The sequence below is a fragment of the Schistosoma mansoni genome (assembly GCF_000237925.1).
Source record: "Schistosoma mansoni, WGS project CABG00000000 data, chromosome 1 unplaced supercontig 0071, strain Puerto Rico, whole genome shotgun sequence".
Lineage (NCBI taxonomy): Eukaryota > Metazoa > Platyhelminthes > Trematoda > Strigeidida > Schistosomatidae > Schistosoma > Schistosoma mansoni.
In genome coordinates this window covers 1,047,200-1,062,747 of record NW_017385989.1, presented here as the reverse complement: position 1 = coordinate 1,062,747, position 15,548 = coordinate 1,047,200, and the positions used below count along the sequence as shown (strand labels likewise).

At 34.4% G+C, this 15,548-nt stretch overlaps 1 protein-coding gene across 1 annotated transcript; it reads left to right on the top strand.

The window, feature by feature from the left end:
• Positions 1 to 1,978: 1,978 nt before the first annotated feature.
• On the top strand, positions 1,979 to 6,649 carry Smp_139170 (hypothetical protein; the record flags this gene model as incomplete). Its single annotated transcript, XM_018791829.1, has 2 exons — positions 1,979 to 2,278; positions 6,569 to 6,649. 2 exons carry the CDS (start codon positions 1,979 to 1,981, stop codon positions 6,647 to 6,649), a joined length of 381 nt encoding a protein of 126 aa, XP_018645052.1.
• Positions 6,650 to 15,548: the final 8,899 nt, after the last annotated feature.

Genomic DNA, 15,548 nt, shown 5'->3' with positions numbered 1-15,548 from the left:
TAGTAATAACATTGGTATTATGATTAAGACTACTTGACTCTTCTCAATTCTCCCTTATTCAATTTTTTTTTCAAATATCATTGTTTTAACTGTTTCATTAGGGTATAGAAAATTTTATTTTGTCTCTTACCCCTATAAACTTTCTTTGCTCAGATTGATTGGCATACCACATATGTATATATATACATACGTGTTTACACTTTCATTCAACTTTAATTTGGTGATGCATGAATAAGTGACAGATACTACTAACACTACTACTACTAGTAGTAGTAATGGCAGTAGAAGAAATTATTATTTTTTTCCATTTTTTTCCATTTCATTGAATTTGCGTGTTTCTAATACTAAATTATAATGGTAATCATAATAATAAAGACTTCCATATGGTTTATTGTTTATGTGGCTGAATACATTTTCGTGCATTAACTTTCATGCATAGATGTTTGTGTATGGGTTTGTGGGTGTGTGTGTGTGTGTGTGAACTTTCATATGAGATGGATAAGTCTAAAACTAAAAACAGATGGATAGATGGGTTAGATGCATAGCGAATAAGTAATAGTCAAGTTCTAAGGTTTATTTAAGGATTTATTATTATAAGAAAATGAGATCAGGCATTCTGGTATTTTAGAGAATGAAAAGAAAATTCGAGTCAAAACAACATTCCTAATAATAATAATAATAATAATAATAATAAAAAGTAATCGTAATAGTAGTAGTAAACAACGTTAATAGGGAATGAGTCAGGACCCTGTGAACGATTAACTTCTAGACCAATGAGATGGCATCCAACGGTGTGAATATCTAACTTCCATTGATTCATGAATGGCTAAGAAACCATTCATCCATTGTCTGAAGTAGATAAATGCCTCTACTCGACACGTATTTGACTCCACGACTTCACGACTTCTCACCAGAGTCCAATCAGTGTCAGGTAGAGACAGGTATCTACTTTAGACAGTGATGAATGGTCGCGCAATTTCGTGGATTGGTTGAAGTAACACATTAACACCATTAGATTCTGGCTCAGTGATCCGGAGATTAGGAGTTCACACGTACTAACTACAAAAGCATAAGATTTTATGGAGTAGAAACAAGAAGAATAGAGTGAATAAATAGGCGCATGTTACTTGTAATACAATTTCTCTAATTCTAATCTGAGAATTTTTCTTTTGGGACCAATGGTCATAAAAATTGCAGTGATAAGAATATATTTCGATCAACTAGTACAGATCGGTTTACACAAACATTCATTCACTCATTGAGTCTTGTGATAGTTTAACATACTAAACTAACTCATCAAATGTGAGTGATTGTCATGCTAAATTGCAAATTAAGTGAAGTTAGAACAGTATACCACTGGATAACAACCCAATGGTTGCAAAGCTTAAGAACATGTCATGGGACCTGGAGATTCTGGGAGTTTTGCCAGTGCGTACTATTGATTATTTCCATAATATGTTGAATTAACTCTGCTGTAGTCTCTAGCTCAGTAACTAGGATCAATCAGTGACGAATATCACCAACGAAACGAAATACTCGAGACAACATTATCGTAGAAACCATAAATTTTCATGATACAATTACTTATACTCTGGTTTCTCTGTAAAACCAAATTCAGTCTTATGACATTTTGTCATGAGTGATTTTTATCATTAAAGGGATTTGTGGAGATTGTATTATTCCTAACAGTTGAATTCACAAGTCGATCTACGCTAGACTGCCACTGAAAACCTGAAAGCACTGGACGATCGTCTCTTCCTAACATGAAGCTCCTCAGCAGTTCTGGATCCGAGTCTTGCTTGCGGGATCTTAGATGCTCACTTCTGACGAGTCTCATATTAGGACGAAATAGTTGTCCAGTGTTTTCAAGTTTTCAACAGTGATCTACCTTTCATCGACTGTTGAATTCAACTATTAAAAAACAGTTCATGATTTTCATTAGATTTTGTTTGTTTTTTCAGGTGAGTCAATAAAAAATATGTGGATTATTTTCTTATTGCTGTTGTTGGCAATCAGTATTTTACCCCCCAAAAATGATTTTGTTCATGGAAACAATCGTCATATTCAACAATCCAAATGGAATATAAATAGACAACATCAAAGTCTTAACATTCATAATGTTCCTGATCATTTCAATTCAATTCAACGAATTAAACGATCCAAATCCCAAGATCTTAAAGATTATCATTCAACTGATAATAATAAAGATCCTAGTAACTCCAATGATAAGAATGATCATGATAATCATCAAGATGATCGTAAAAATGTTGATCATGTTGTAAGCGCTGTGAATAATGAACATTTAATCAATTCTAATAGTAAACTATCTAGTTCATCTAATTATCATCCATTAAGTTCTAGTCAGTCATTACATAATCCATTGGATAATGATAAAGTACTTAGACCAGAGAAATGTATACCAATTGAAATACCATTATGTAAAAATATTGGTTATAATTTAACTTATTTACCAAATGCATTTAATCATGAAACACAAGAAGAAGCTGGTTTAGAAGTAAGTTTCTTTTTAAATTGTTATCATATTTTCATAGTTGAAAGAGTAAGTCAATTGAAGCTAGACCACCAGGGAAAATCTGGAAGTACTGGACGGTCGTTACGTCCTATTGTGGGACTCCTAAGCAGTGCAAACCCACGATTCCGCCTCGCAAGATTCGAACTCAGGACCTATCAGTTTCGCGCACGAGCGCTTAACCTCTAGACCAGTGAATCGGCATCCAACAGCGTTAATGTCTAACTTCTTATTTGTTCCCAACTTGAAGATTTTAATAATAACAATATGTAACATATTAACTGATGAATCCTTGATGGTTAGGAAATTTTTGAAAAACAACTGATTCATCCTTCGATTGTGTAATAAGAAGACGATGATTATCAGTACCATGTGATGATATATTAGTGCAATACATTTCGAATCAATCTGAACACACATAAGATAATTGTTAAGAACATTTATATATAAAAATAAAAGGTCAACTAGATTGGGGGTAAGAGTAGACAAGGATAATAATAATAATAATAGTAATAATAATAATAATAATGATAATAATAATAATAATATGAAAACAATTTGAAATATCCACAAAAGCCCTTCTGATTATAATCATATGCTCACTAGTGACTGACTTCAAGATACGTGTCCTGGAGTTCTAGTGGGAAGCAGTGACCAGTGGATTTCAACCAGGTCTTTTGGAAGATATTAACTCATTGAAGACAATGCTGAACGGTTGCTCAACTTCATGGATTGGTTGAAGCTAGACATTAACATCGTTTGATACCGGCTCAGTGATCCAATGGTTAAGCGTTTGCGCGCGAGACTGATAGGTCCTGAGTTCGAATCTTGCGAGTGCGGGATCGTAGATTCGCACTGCTGAGGAGTCCCATAATACGACAAAACGGCCATCCAGTGCTTCCAGGTTTTCCATGGTTGTCTAGCTTCAATTGATTCATGATTTCAACTAGAAAAAAAAACAGCTCAATATTCCCCGTACTTTCTTTTTGCTGAAAATTGTCTTAGAAAAACAAGAACAGTTAACTATGGGTAAAATAACAAAATAACAAAACAACAAAACAATACAATCCATTTAGTTATGATGGAAAAATAGTATTTCAGGTATATATTCCGTCCAAATAATCAATATTAATCGTCACATGATAATAGAATCATTCAAGATAGTATTGGATGAATTACAGATGAAATCGCCACAGAAATTAGTCATATACAAATGTACGATAGCTGTTGATAGCTGTCATAAGAGATTAATATCAATGTTAACTTAAAATGTCAACAGGAAATGAAACACTATAAAACCAAAAAACAATGATAGACAACAACACCACACACTTTACATTTTCTCTCTCTCTATCCTTCTAATAATGATAGTCATAATGGTCTTATTAGTAGTGTTGTTAGTAGTAGTAATAGTACACTTAAAAAGTTAAAAAAACAAAGAAAGTTAAGAAGAATAAGGAACAAGCTTTGTTTATTGACTGGAAAAAAATGTCATTCATGAGTGACACAAAGATAGAAAGTTTACCCATTTATATTACTGACCTAATAGTGACCTAGAAATGTATCGATTAAGAATCAAATATATCTATTTCTATAGGAGTTTCATTGTTCACTTCATGATGACTATATTTTATGGAAATTAATAGTTGTATGTTGTTCGGTCGCGGCCCAAATAGCTCAGTGGTAACGTCTCTGACTGTGAAGCTGAGTAACATGGGATCGAATCCGTCATGGAGCACCAGTTCCATTAAGATTACAGGTACACCTTGCTGATGAGTGCCAAGTAGCACAAGACCCGAGTCTAGGGTTTCCTGTTGACTACCTCTAACCACCATCTTATCTCAACATAGTGCACACAGTGTCGAGTCACCTAGACTAGTGACCACATTGCAACTTGATCGATAGCATTCAATCAGTACTAAGAAGCACTTGACACACATGACATTGATCATTATCCAGTGATCAATCAATTAGGAGAATAAGTGTCTTTGAAGTATTACATTTTTTATGATGATAATCAAATCTATGCAAGTTAGTCGTATTTAGGACCATAAAAATATAGAATGGAAACCGATTTTGATAGAGTTTTGTTCTTTGAGCTGGATGGTTTGGTCGTGGAGTTTTCATCGTTCTTCTGAACGACATCATTAGCACAAACTTCGGGTAGAAATGAAGTGTTTGAATTTCTCTACATATGGTTCACAGCTTTTCCTGTGTACACCTCGATGTTGATTGGTTCTTGTTGACCTTAAATTTGTCATTGTTTACTTCTTTGTTTCGGTTGCTCCCCGATCAAAATCCTTCACCTGAGCTACAAATCTTCACCATCTGAAAACCGATTTATTATTCATCAGATGATACTAATTCCTTTTAAAGAATTTTGCAGAAAATTTAATGGTGGATGAGATTAAGCCACAGTCAGCTAGGATGTATTAAATAATTAAAATTGTCATACATGCACTCTGTTTTAGATAAATCTGTTTTTTTCAGGGATCTAAAAGTAAGGAATTACAAAAAGGAGTTCTAGTGAGGAACCATCACTAGCTGAGTTTACTCATATCTAGTGTGAAGCATTTGTCGTTTAAATTATATTGAACGATGATACCATGAACTGATTCAAGATAGAAATGTCAATCTTTGGGCACTCGGATGCTCAGTGGTTTGAATGTTAAACGCCATCCACGGAACTTCAAAGTCATAGGTTCAGTCAATGATGAACTAGAGGATGTTCACTAATAGGAAGTACCATACTAAAGTGAAAAAGTTGTCCAGCACTCCTTAGTTTCTGCTGGTTTTCTAATTTATACCATCCAGTGATGGAACATAAAAGACTTAACAATCTCTACAGATCCCTATTCTTAAGTGATACGTGAAAACAATTTTTAGGCTTTTGTTTATTGAGTGAGCACAAATCATTCATAAAAGAGTCAGGAATTATTAGTTATCAACCAAATAGAAAGTTGTTAATCAGTAAAAGAGAGAATCAGGTATTATCTACTTTCATTTGTCAGTCAGTCAACGTCATTTTCATTTATTATTCTATATACTAAAAAATAGTCTTAAATATCATCAATTAGTCAGTCAGCTACAACGTAGGACCAAGCACATATATGCATCGGTCCAAGTTGCCATACCTCATTAGCACAACAAGATGAACACCAAATTCATAGGAGTAGACAATTTAGTGGTGGTAATATGTAAAAGAAAGATTGGATATAAGGATATAGGAAGAAAGATAGATATGAAGTGGTTTTAATCTCATAGTTTAAAGGAAGACGAACAGAGCATACACCTACGCTATTGTGATCGACTCTGAGCCATGTCACCCATGTCATCATATCATTCATATAATAGGTTCTGTAATCCATAAACACTGGTCTTGAGTGCTTTTAGAGGTATGGTAGCAGTTATCACTTCCCGGTTTCCCACACCGTGGAAGGGTTCTTCTAGAGGTATCTGAAAAGGAAATTGGGTTAGAAGTGGTCTTAATGACCTGATAGCGCGACCGCTTGAGGTCGGTCACACACGATCTTTTTGTGGGTAGTTTATGTGTTAGCTCCGTACTTGTTGGGACCTTACCACCGGAGACGGATATCCGTGGAATAAGGCGAGGTGTGCATTTTTAGGGTCGACCTTTTCTAAACACACTCTTCCTTGTGGGAAGGCAGCATCGCTGTTATGCTGGTTGTTTGAAGGAAACACCTTACTGCTGTCACACTTCTGTACAGTCGGCATTACGACTTTGCCTTCGGACCTTGGGATTGCTGCTTTTAGTCTTACCGCTCTTCAACCGACCTGTCTGACATGGTAGGACCTTGAGGAACGATTGTTCCAGCCGGTATAGCTCGATTGGTTCATCACGATAGGCAATCCCGACCACCACGTCAAGGGAGCAGCAACGGTCGGGAATCCATAAACTCATAGACAATATTCGTACAAGCTTGAATATGTTGACGTTCAGTGGTTAAAAACGTCATTATTTATATATTTAGAAACTTTTCTAGAAATTCAATATAATCTGACCTCAATTCCCATTAGAGTTTAACATCATTTCTAGAACCACTGGGAATACGAAACTGTTGGACAGATAATTCATTCCCATTTGAGATTGAACAGTAAAGTATATTCCCAACCTCACACAAGATTTAAGTATAAAACTTTCCGACCATTGATTATTCCCGATACTTCCAATAATCTACATTTTCAACTTTGGTTTACCTGGTAGAGTAAGACATGAATATGACAAATGAAACCTACTAGTCTTTGAGTTATGTAACGATTACCTAGAAGCACCGTTTTACGAAATCTCAAAGGCAACATTGTAGTATTTATCATTGTTATATCTCATCGTTAATTTGTTATAACTAGTCGTCGTGTTTTGGGTTTAATAAATCTTCACTTGTACCAGTCTTAGAGTTCTTACTTCGCATAGTAACTGGCGGCCTGCTTAAGCATCTAGGCTACCTGTTCCTGTCATCTATATATTTCAACAACTTATCTAATTTTTTTTTAATACATCATTATGGCTATTAATCGTATAACCTATTCAGGTGAGTTTCTGAAAAGTGTACAACCTTTCTCTGTAAAGGTTACAAAACACCTAATCAGAGATATCATGGTTGCTTGTAATATACACCGAAGAGAATGTACATTATTCAGATGTCGATTGACTGGACTGCTAAATTCTAACTGGCAATCACTCAATCTTTATCGTCAGGATCGATCAAGAAGTAAGAAACAGAAACTTGTTGAAATACTTTGCTCTGAGAATTCTATATTGTACCAAAAATCTAATAAAGCTAAAAAGCTAATAATAATAATAGTGGGAATTGCAGTGGTTTCTTGTTTTTAGGTATAAGTCATAAGCGATTCTGACATAACAATTAACGACCAGATCTAACAATCATAGACTGTTTGTAAGCAAAGATGGATAGTGACTAGCAGTGGAATCCAGGACGCGCGTTTCGTCCTATTTAGGGCTCGTCAGCCTGTGAGTTAAGACAATATCGAGGCAATACGCACAGTATGCACATGTGCCAGTAAGAGACTGACCCGTTGCAGTCCTAGCACATCAATTGGAAGATTCATTCAAACAAACAATACTAATTGAATTTAACTCATGTTTGTATTGAAAATATCCTTCAAGTAGTGGATATAGTTCTTATTTCGTAAGCTTTTCATTTCAACAATCTCATTTATTTGGGTACATACTGTCAGTAAAATGATTAGTCTGATAAAAAACAGAGCAATTAATAATGGTAGTGTAATGAACGAGAACACAGGTGGGGACAACTAAATGTATTCTGACATATTACAGAATATCTAGGTAAAATCTCAGAACCATACAGTAAATACTTCATATGCAAACTGTCTATCAATTGTCTCAGACTCTAATTGTTCCTTCATTTCCGCCACTAATCACTATCTGTTTTCCTTCTCTTTTTTCTTCGATCTTCTTAATCTACTTTGTCGCCAGGTATTTCATATTTGATTGATGATACCATACTACTTATATCTGTCGACATCAACAGCACACACACACACACAAGTAGTCTGTAGAGTTTTTCGATAAAAAAAGAACAATGAACAAGATTGATCAGCCTAATCTCTGTCAGCTGACAAGAAGAAAAAACGATTATTGATTCCATTATTTATTCGATCAGTTCAATAAAATGACATCATTGATATACAGTCATAATTGAAAAGAGACATAACATCATCCGACAGTTGATATTCTTAGTCTAATAATACGGTTGGTTGTATATGAAACGACATAATGTACATTCTTTAGTAAAGATAGGTGTTTACCTAGTAACTGCATTTCGAATATGCAAAGCAACACTTAGAATAGATTAGGAAGAATTAGTACTTTTCTGGATGGTAATTGGAGATAGCCGGAAACATAATGGAATTATGTCTAGTTGCATGTAAAGAAAAATATGGACATATATTTATTGTTGACTGAAATTTTGTCATCGTTAACATGAAAAAATACTTCTTTGCTATGATGAAGTATTTCCGATTTAGTATTGAGATAAGATGGTGATCGGAGGTGGTCAACAGCGAAACCCTAGATCCGGATTTTGTGATACTTGACGGATCAGATGCTGTGTCACCCAGCTTCACAGTCAGAGACGTTAACATTGAGGTATCTGGGCTTCGACCGACCTCCTGTAGGATTGAGATGTAATCACAATTCATTGATCACTGGGTGGTAATCAGTGTCACGTGTGTCAAGTGCTTCTTAGTGCAGATCGAATACTATCGATCAAGTTGTAATGTGGTCACTAGTCTAGGTGACTCAACACTGCATGCACTATGTTGAGATAAGATGGTGGTTAGAGGTGGTTAACTGGAAACCCTAGACTCGGGTCTTGTGCTACTTGGCACTCGTCAGTAAGGTGTACCTGTAATCCTGGGGAATATTGTAAAGGGTATTGTGAAATGTTAATTGAACATTGAATTCATCTATAACCTCGATGAATATATAAATTGAGGTAGAGCATATTCATCATATACTGGGACTGATTGATTTGTGTGTTTTACTTTTTCTTAACTTTAAAATGCATAATTCACAATTATTCATTTTTACTACCCATTAATGTCGACCAGAGAATAATCGTCATTTAGTGAAGAATGTATTAGCTTAATCATTCATATATTGAAGCTTATCATTAATGTGGATATAAAACTGTACATGGTGAATGTGATATAATAATTCAACTATTGATTATGTAATAAATGAATTTAGACTTCAGGTAGATGCAAACTACTTGGTTGTGGTCCGCGCGACTATCGTAACCAATGGTTGGAGACTCTAGGTCACATGACTCAGAATAGATCACAATGACGCCGGTGTATACACTCTTTCTTTTCCCTTAAACCCTGAGATTAAAATTGCTTCATATCTGTCTTTCTTCCTGTACTATATCCTTATATCCAACCTTTCTTTTATATACTACCACCACTAAATTAACTACTTCCGGTGTTCATCTTGTTGTGCTAATGAGGTGTGGCGACTTGGACCAATACATATATGTGCCTAGTCCTACGTTGTAGCTGACTGACTCACTGACTCAGGTTTGAAACTCCTTCTTCTTGATATTTTTATTGCATGCAATTTAACTGACTAGTTAACTGACTGTTTCTATAGATCTCTTCATTATTTTGATGTGATTGAACAAGTTGACGTCTAAGAAGTAGTAGGAAAGTGTTCTTTTTATATTTGATGATGGTGGATGGGCACTGTTGAGGAGTCCCATGATAGGACGAAACGGCTGTCCAGTGCTTCCAGGTTTTCCATGGTGGTCTGGCTTCAATTGACTCACTCTTTCAACTATTCAATTATATTTGATTGCCAATCATTAACCAATGACATATGAGATAGTCTCAATTGGTTGGATGACATTTAGGACTGCAGTTGATCAATATCTTTTGAGCATATGTACATCTTGTACAGATTAGCCTTCATGTTTTCATGATGTCAAAGAGATTATGAACAGAGATGGATGATAGCTAGTACTGAAGTATACCTAACTCTTAAATGATTGATTACATTGTAAAGATTTTGATGTTCAATATAATATACATATATACAATTCAATATTTATTTCTATAGTCTTAAAAGTCAATCAGATAAATAATTAGATTAGTCTAGTCAGGAAGACAATACAATAATAAATAGATTGACAAGGGGAATCCAATCCACTTAACTAACTAACTCACTAACTAACTAACATTACGTCAAGTGGTATCATTCAACTTAAAATTACCGGGTACAAATACATTTATTTTTGTTGTTGTTGTTGTTGTTGATGTGTAATATGTAAATTGAAATGTTAGAGGAAGGTAAAAAAATTATTATTATTGTTACTATTACTACTACTACTACTACCACCACTAGTAGTAGTAGTAGTACTAGTAGTAGTAGTAGTAGTAGGAGGAGGAGGAGGAGGAGGAGGAGGAGGAGTTATAGTAGTCTCATTCAACATCTTCATTGATACTCGTTGTATCTATTTACTTATTTATATACAAAGTTAAAAAGGAATTGAATTTTATGTCTATACGTCATAACGGATCTACTACTACCACTAGTACTAGTAGTAGTAATGGTAAAAACGGAAATACTTAAATTCTAATTCAATTTAATTTTATGCTAAAAAGGTTGATTGACAACTGTAATAGATGAAGTATTAGTTGAAATCATTCATCTTAGTATCTGTGTTATTGTCGTTTCTTTTCTTTACTTTACTTTTCTTTTTTTTTCTTCTTCTTCTATTAACAAAAGGTTTCATAAACAAATGTTGTGTAAGATTAATCATAATGAGAATACATTTATAATATATATATGTATGTAGTAATGTAATGAACAAAGACTTGGGTGGAGACAATCAATATATTGGTTAGTGGGAAACTAAAAAGTACCCTTTTTTTTTAAAAAAAAATATGAAAACTATACATTAAAATACATAATTTTTTTGAGTTTTGTTCTCTGAGCTGGATGGTTTAGTCGTGGAGCTTTCATCGTCCTTCTGAACGACATCATCACACCCGAAGTTCGTTCTGATCATGTCATTCAAAAGGACGATGAAAGCTCTACGACCACACCATCCAGTTCAGAGAACAAAACTACATCAAAATAACCCAACTAAGCTACAAATCTTCTCTACCACATATATAATTTGTACATCTTCCATCAGTTATCCTTGACATACTTCATGTTTCTTTCAATTCTATTGTTATTTTGATAACTCTTTGTTATTCTACCTGTTGTTTTTAATCTAACTTTCTATTGGCAGACATTCTATTGCCAAAAGGTACTACATACTACTTATATTTGTCAATATAAGTAGTATCCACCAGTGTACTATTCAAATTTAAACATTTATATCTATCTAATTGTGGATTCGTTTTTTCTCAATATAGACTGTTTGGTATCCTGATAAGTTGTTGTCACCCTTTCATATTGTCAATGATAAAAGAGAATATCAGTGAACATGAATGAATTCATGGAATTATTAAACTTTAAAAAGGTTTTATCCTGTTTACTGGGTAGATTGTAATGGGTACAGTGTTTCTGTGGGAATAAGTTAGGCAGTATAATTTCTAGTCTAGCACACTCCAATGAAGTTTACGATCTATTTAACTTTTTCCCCATTTCATTGCCTAAAATTGGTTTCTACCCATTTTTGAGGTGGTAGAAAAGATTTGTAGCTTAGGTGGATTATTTTGGTGAAATTTTGTTCTATTATCTGGATGGTTTGGTTGTAGAGCTTCCATTGTTATTCTAAACGATATGATCAGCATAAAATTCAGATAGAAGTGAAGTGTTGGAATTCCTCCATATATGACTCACATCTTGTCTTGTTGATCTTGATTAGTTATTGTTGACCTTTAACCTGTCATTGTTTACTTCTTTATTTTCATAGCATCTCCCCTTGATTTGATTATTAGTCCTATATTTGTCTATAACTTTCGTTCATATTTCCACTTCTACCTGAAGTTTGCGCTGATGATGTCGTTCAGAATACCGATGAAAGCACAGTGACCAAACCATTCAGCTCCACCTAAATCTACCCTTTTTTGGTTAAATATTGGGTAGATAAGGTGGTTTTTCTTAGGCTCCATTAATCTACTCTTAAAAAATTTATGGATTAAGACGTTTAAGAGTTTCCATTATCCCACCGTGAGTTATATCAGCACAAAGAACAAAAAAAGTAATAGTTAGCCTCTGTTATCATATGGACTCCTTGAGACAAGGCCTTTATATATTGTCTATAACCCTTATATAAGTAGCTTCATACCGATTAGGTAAATTCGTGTTTATGTAGATTCAGTAGCTTAGTGAATAGTAGATTGGTTTTTAAAGTAATATGTATTGAATTTTGAGTCTCAGTGTGAACATCAACGCTGAAATATCGATACGTTCAACTGCTGTATCCAATGTAGAGAAAAGAAAATGTCTATTCTAGATCCTATTGTCACTTATTATCAAAAACGTAGTTTTAACAATCTTTAAGCAAGCGATACAGTTCAGTTGCTATGGCGTTTTTAAATGTAAATTGTGCTACGTTTCACCCTGTTTGTTATTACAAATGGTTTGTGAAGTTCATTCATTCATAGTTAGATAAGAATTATTTCAGAAGGGGTTTTGCAGAGATTTAGTATTTTCATAGTTGAAAGCATGAGTCAATTGAAGCTAGACTACCAGGAAAAACCTGGAAGCACTGGACGGCTGTTTCATCCTATTGTGGGACTTCTCAGCAGTGCTCACCCACGATCCCTACTAGCAAGATTCGAACCTAGAAACTATCAGTCTCGCGCCAGAGCACTTAATCGACAGACTATGGTGTTAATGTCTAACTTCAACAAATCTACGAAGTTGAGCAACCGTTCACCCATTGTTTTCAGTGAGTTCCTATGTCACAACAGACGTGGTTTGAACTCCACTAGTCAATACTTCTCACTAGAACTCCAGGATTTACCTCTGTATGTCAGTCACTAGTGAGCATATGATTATCATTATTATCAGAAGATGTTTTGTGGAGATTTAGTATTTTCATAGTTGAAAACGTGAGTCCCACAATTAGACGAAACGGCCATCCAGTGTTTCCAGATTTTCCCTGGAGGTCTAGCTTCAATTGACTTACGCTTTTAACTATAAGAATTATTTACAATAAATGATTAATGAAGTATGTATCTATAGGAAAAGTATAAAATAGTACCTTCTTTTTTTCTTTTTTTGTTTTTTGTTTTACCCCCCCCCTATTCATTGAATAGGTAAATTTACATACACAATGAATGATGAAAATAGAATGGAACATTCTTCTTGTTTCTTGTACATAGTTGATCACCTGGAGTGTTAACATAATCAACTAAGGAACTTTTTTTTATAACTAATCTATCTGATAAATAATTAAGTAGTATGTTAATAATTTAAACTATCTATCTATCTATCCTTTGCATGGATGGACAATAAATAATACATTACAGTGTAGAAAAGTGTATAGAGGAAAAGAAAATTAAGGTAGCAAATACATGTTTCCTTACCTCATACACATTGTGACTTTTGTAATGATAATCATTATGATTATTACCGCTATACACCCTTAATTACTTACGCCTGTAACCACTTTTAGAGGAGTGTGGTTCACTCACCAGGATTCTTTATTGAACTCTGTCTTGGACAATTCTTACCAGTTGTTACCAGTTGCTATTCCTCTGTTCTTTTCTTAAATGATTATCCTCTCCCCCACTATGAATTAATTGTATATATATATACATGTATATATATATATACATACGGTCTATTAATGGATATAAAAATTTAATTATCATCGTAAAAAAGGATTAATTGTACATACTTTAGTTATGTATGAAGCTACAAATCTTCTCCACCACCCCGAATAAAGAACGGAAAGAGATATAAAAAAAAGAAAAGAAAAGAAGAAGCATGAGGGGAATAACAACAACAACAACAAGAACAAGAAATAGGAGTCGGTTAGTTATTAGTTTGAAAAAGAGGATTAAAGCGGGAAAATCAGCATGTTGCCGATTAAAACAATAATAATAATGTAATGTGTGCCATTAGTATCTGATGTAACATACTGTTTATTATGAATAGTATTACATTTTATGATTATGAAAGTGTTGATGGAGGATGATTGTAAATAAATTCGAAATGTCAATCAACTCTTATGAATGATGATATTTTACATTATAAGAAAGTTAACATTTTGATGGGGAGAGTCAGATCTCCTTGAAATTCTCCCACATTTCGATGCTTATACAGCCACTTTCAGGGAGGTCCTATTCACTGCCTTCTCGCGGCATTACTGTTGTTTACGAAAAGTGAATGTCCGACGCATTAACCGGGTAGGTGGACACAAAGAGTCCACCTAGGGGAATTGGAAAACCCTGATTCCAAACCAATAGTGAGCTTGGGCTTCAGGATCTTGAAGGAGCAAATGGTGTATGAATCAATTGTTGGTCACCGGCTACCATGGGACTGCATCTTCCGACGTTGCTCCAGTGCCTTGTGGATCAGACCTTTAAGTCGAAGGCTCCGGGTGTGGTCCCTTAAGAAAACCACCTACTTCAGTTTGGGCACCCGTACAGTATGATAGCCTACAAACAAATGAAGTGATTTGTGTGGAGCATATGTATTCGGCGCCTCTTTGTACCGAAATTTGTATGTCCAAATAAATAAATAAATTATAAATTTCAAATCATTCACTCATTGAATGATGAGTTGGTGTTCGAGTCGAGTAGTACACGTGTTAAGTTTCAGTATGACTGTCAGTATTACGATTTAAGTAAATCAAGCTGCCTAGTCTAAAATAGAAAAAATCGATGTGTCCCGGATTTCATTGCTAGCTCAAACTTGATTCTTTTTAAAAAAATAGTCAAGACCTAAGGTAATCCACTATGCCAATAACAAGGAAACTGAAAACTTTACTAAACAAAACTAACATTTCCTCATTGTAAGCAAAGATGGATAGTGGCTAACAGTGGAATCCAGGACGCACGTTTCGTCCTATTTGGGACTCGTCAGCTGGATGTATCTGCATCTCAGAGTTGATGTTTACTCTGGGACTCGAACCCAGTACCTTTCGCTTCAAACACCATCGCGTTATCCACTGATAGCCAAGTAATACTAAGTGAATTTAATATTTCCTCAGTTGATGCGTAGAAATCAGTTAGGTAAATTAGTTGTTCAAATGGTCTGATTTTGATTTAAAGTTTCAATTTTCATTAAACTTATGTTAAATTATCTTAATCATTGTCCTTTTTATACAGTTAGTCATAATCAAACCATTTACATTGGTTTGAGGGGATCAAGATTGTTTAAGATACCACTGGAAAAGAGGGATTAAAACTAGTTTCTCATTTAAGATGTTTTTCAACAGTTTACAGTCTTGAGCAATTACAATATTGGAATATCTTGGCCTATTGACAGATTATCATTCATAATAATAATGGAAGATGTGAGTGCAATATCATGGGTTGGTTGAAGTAA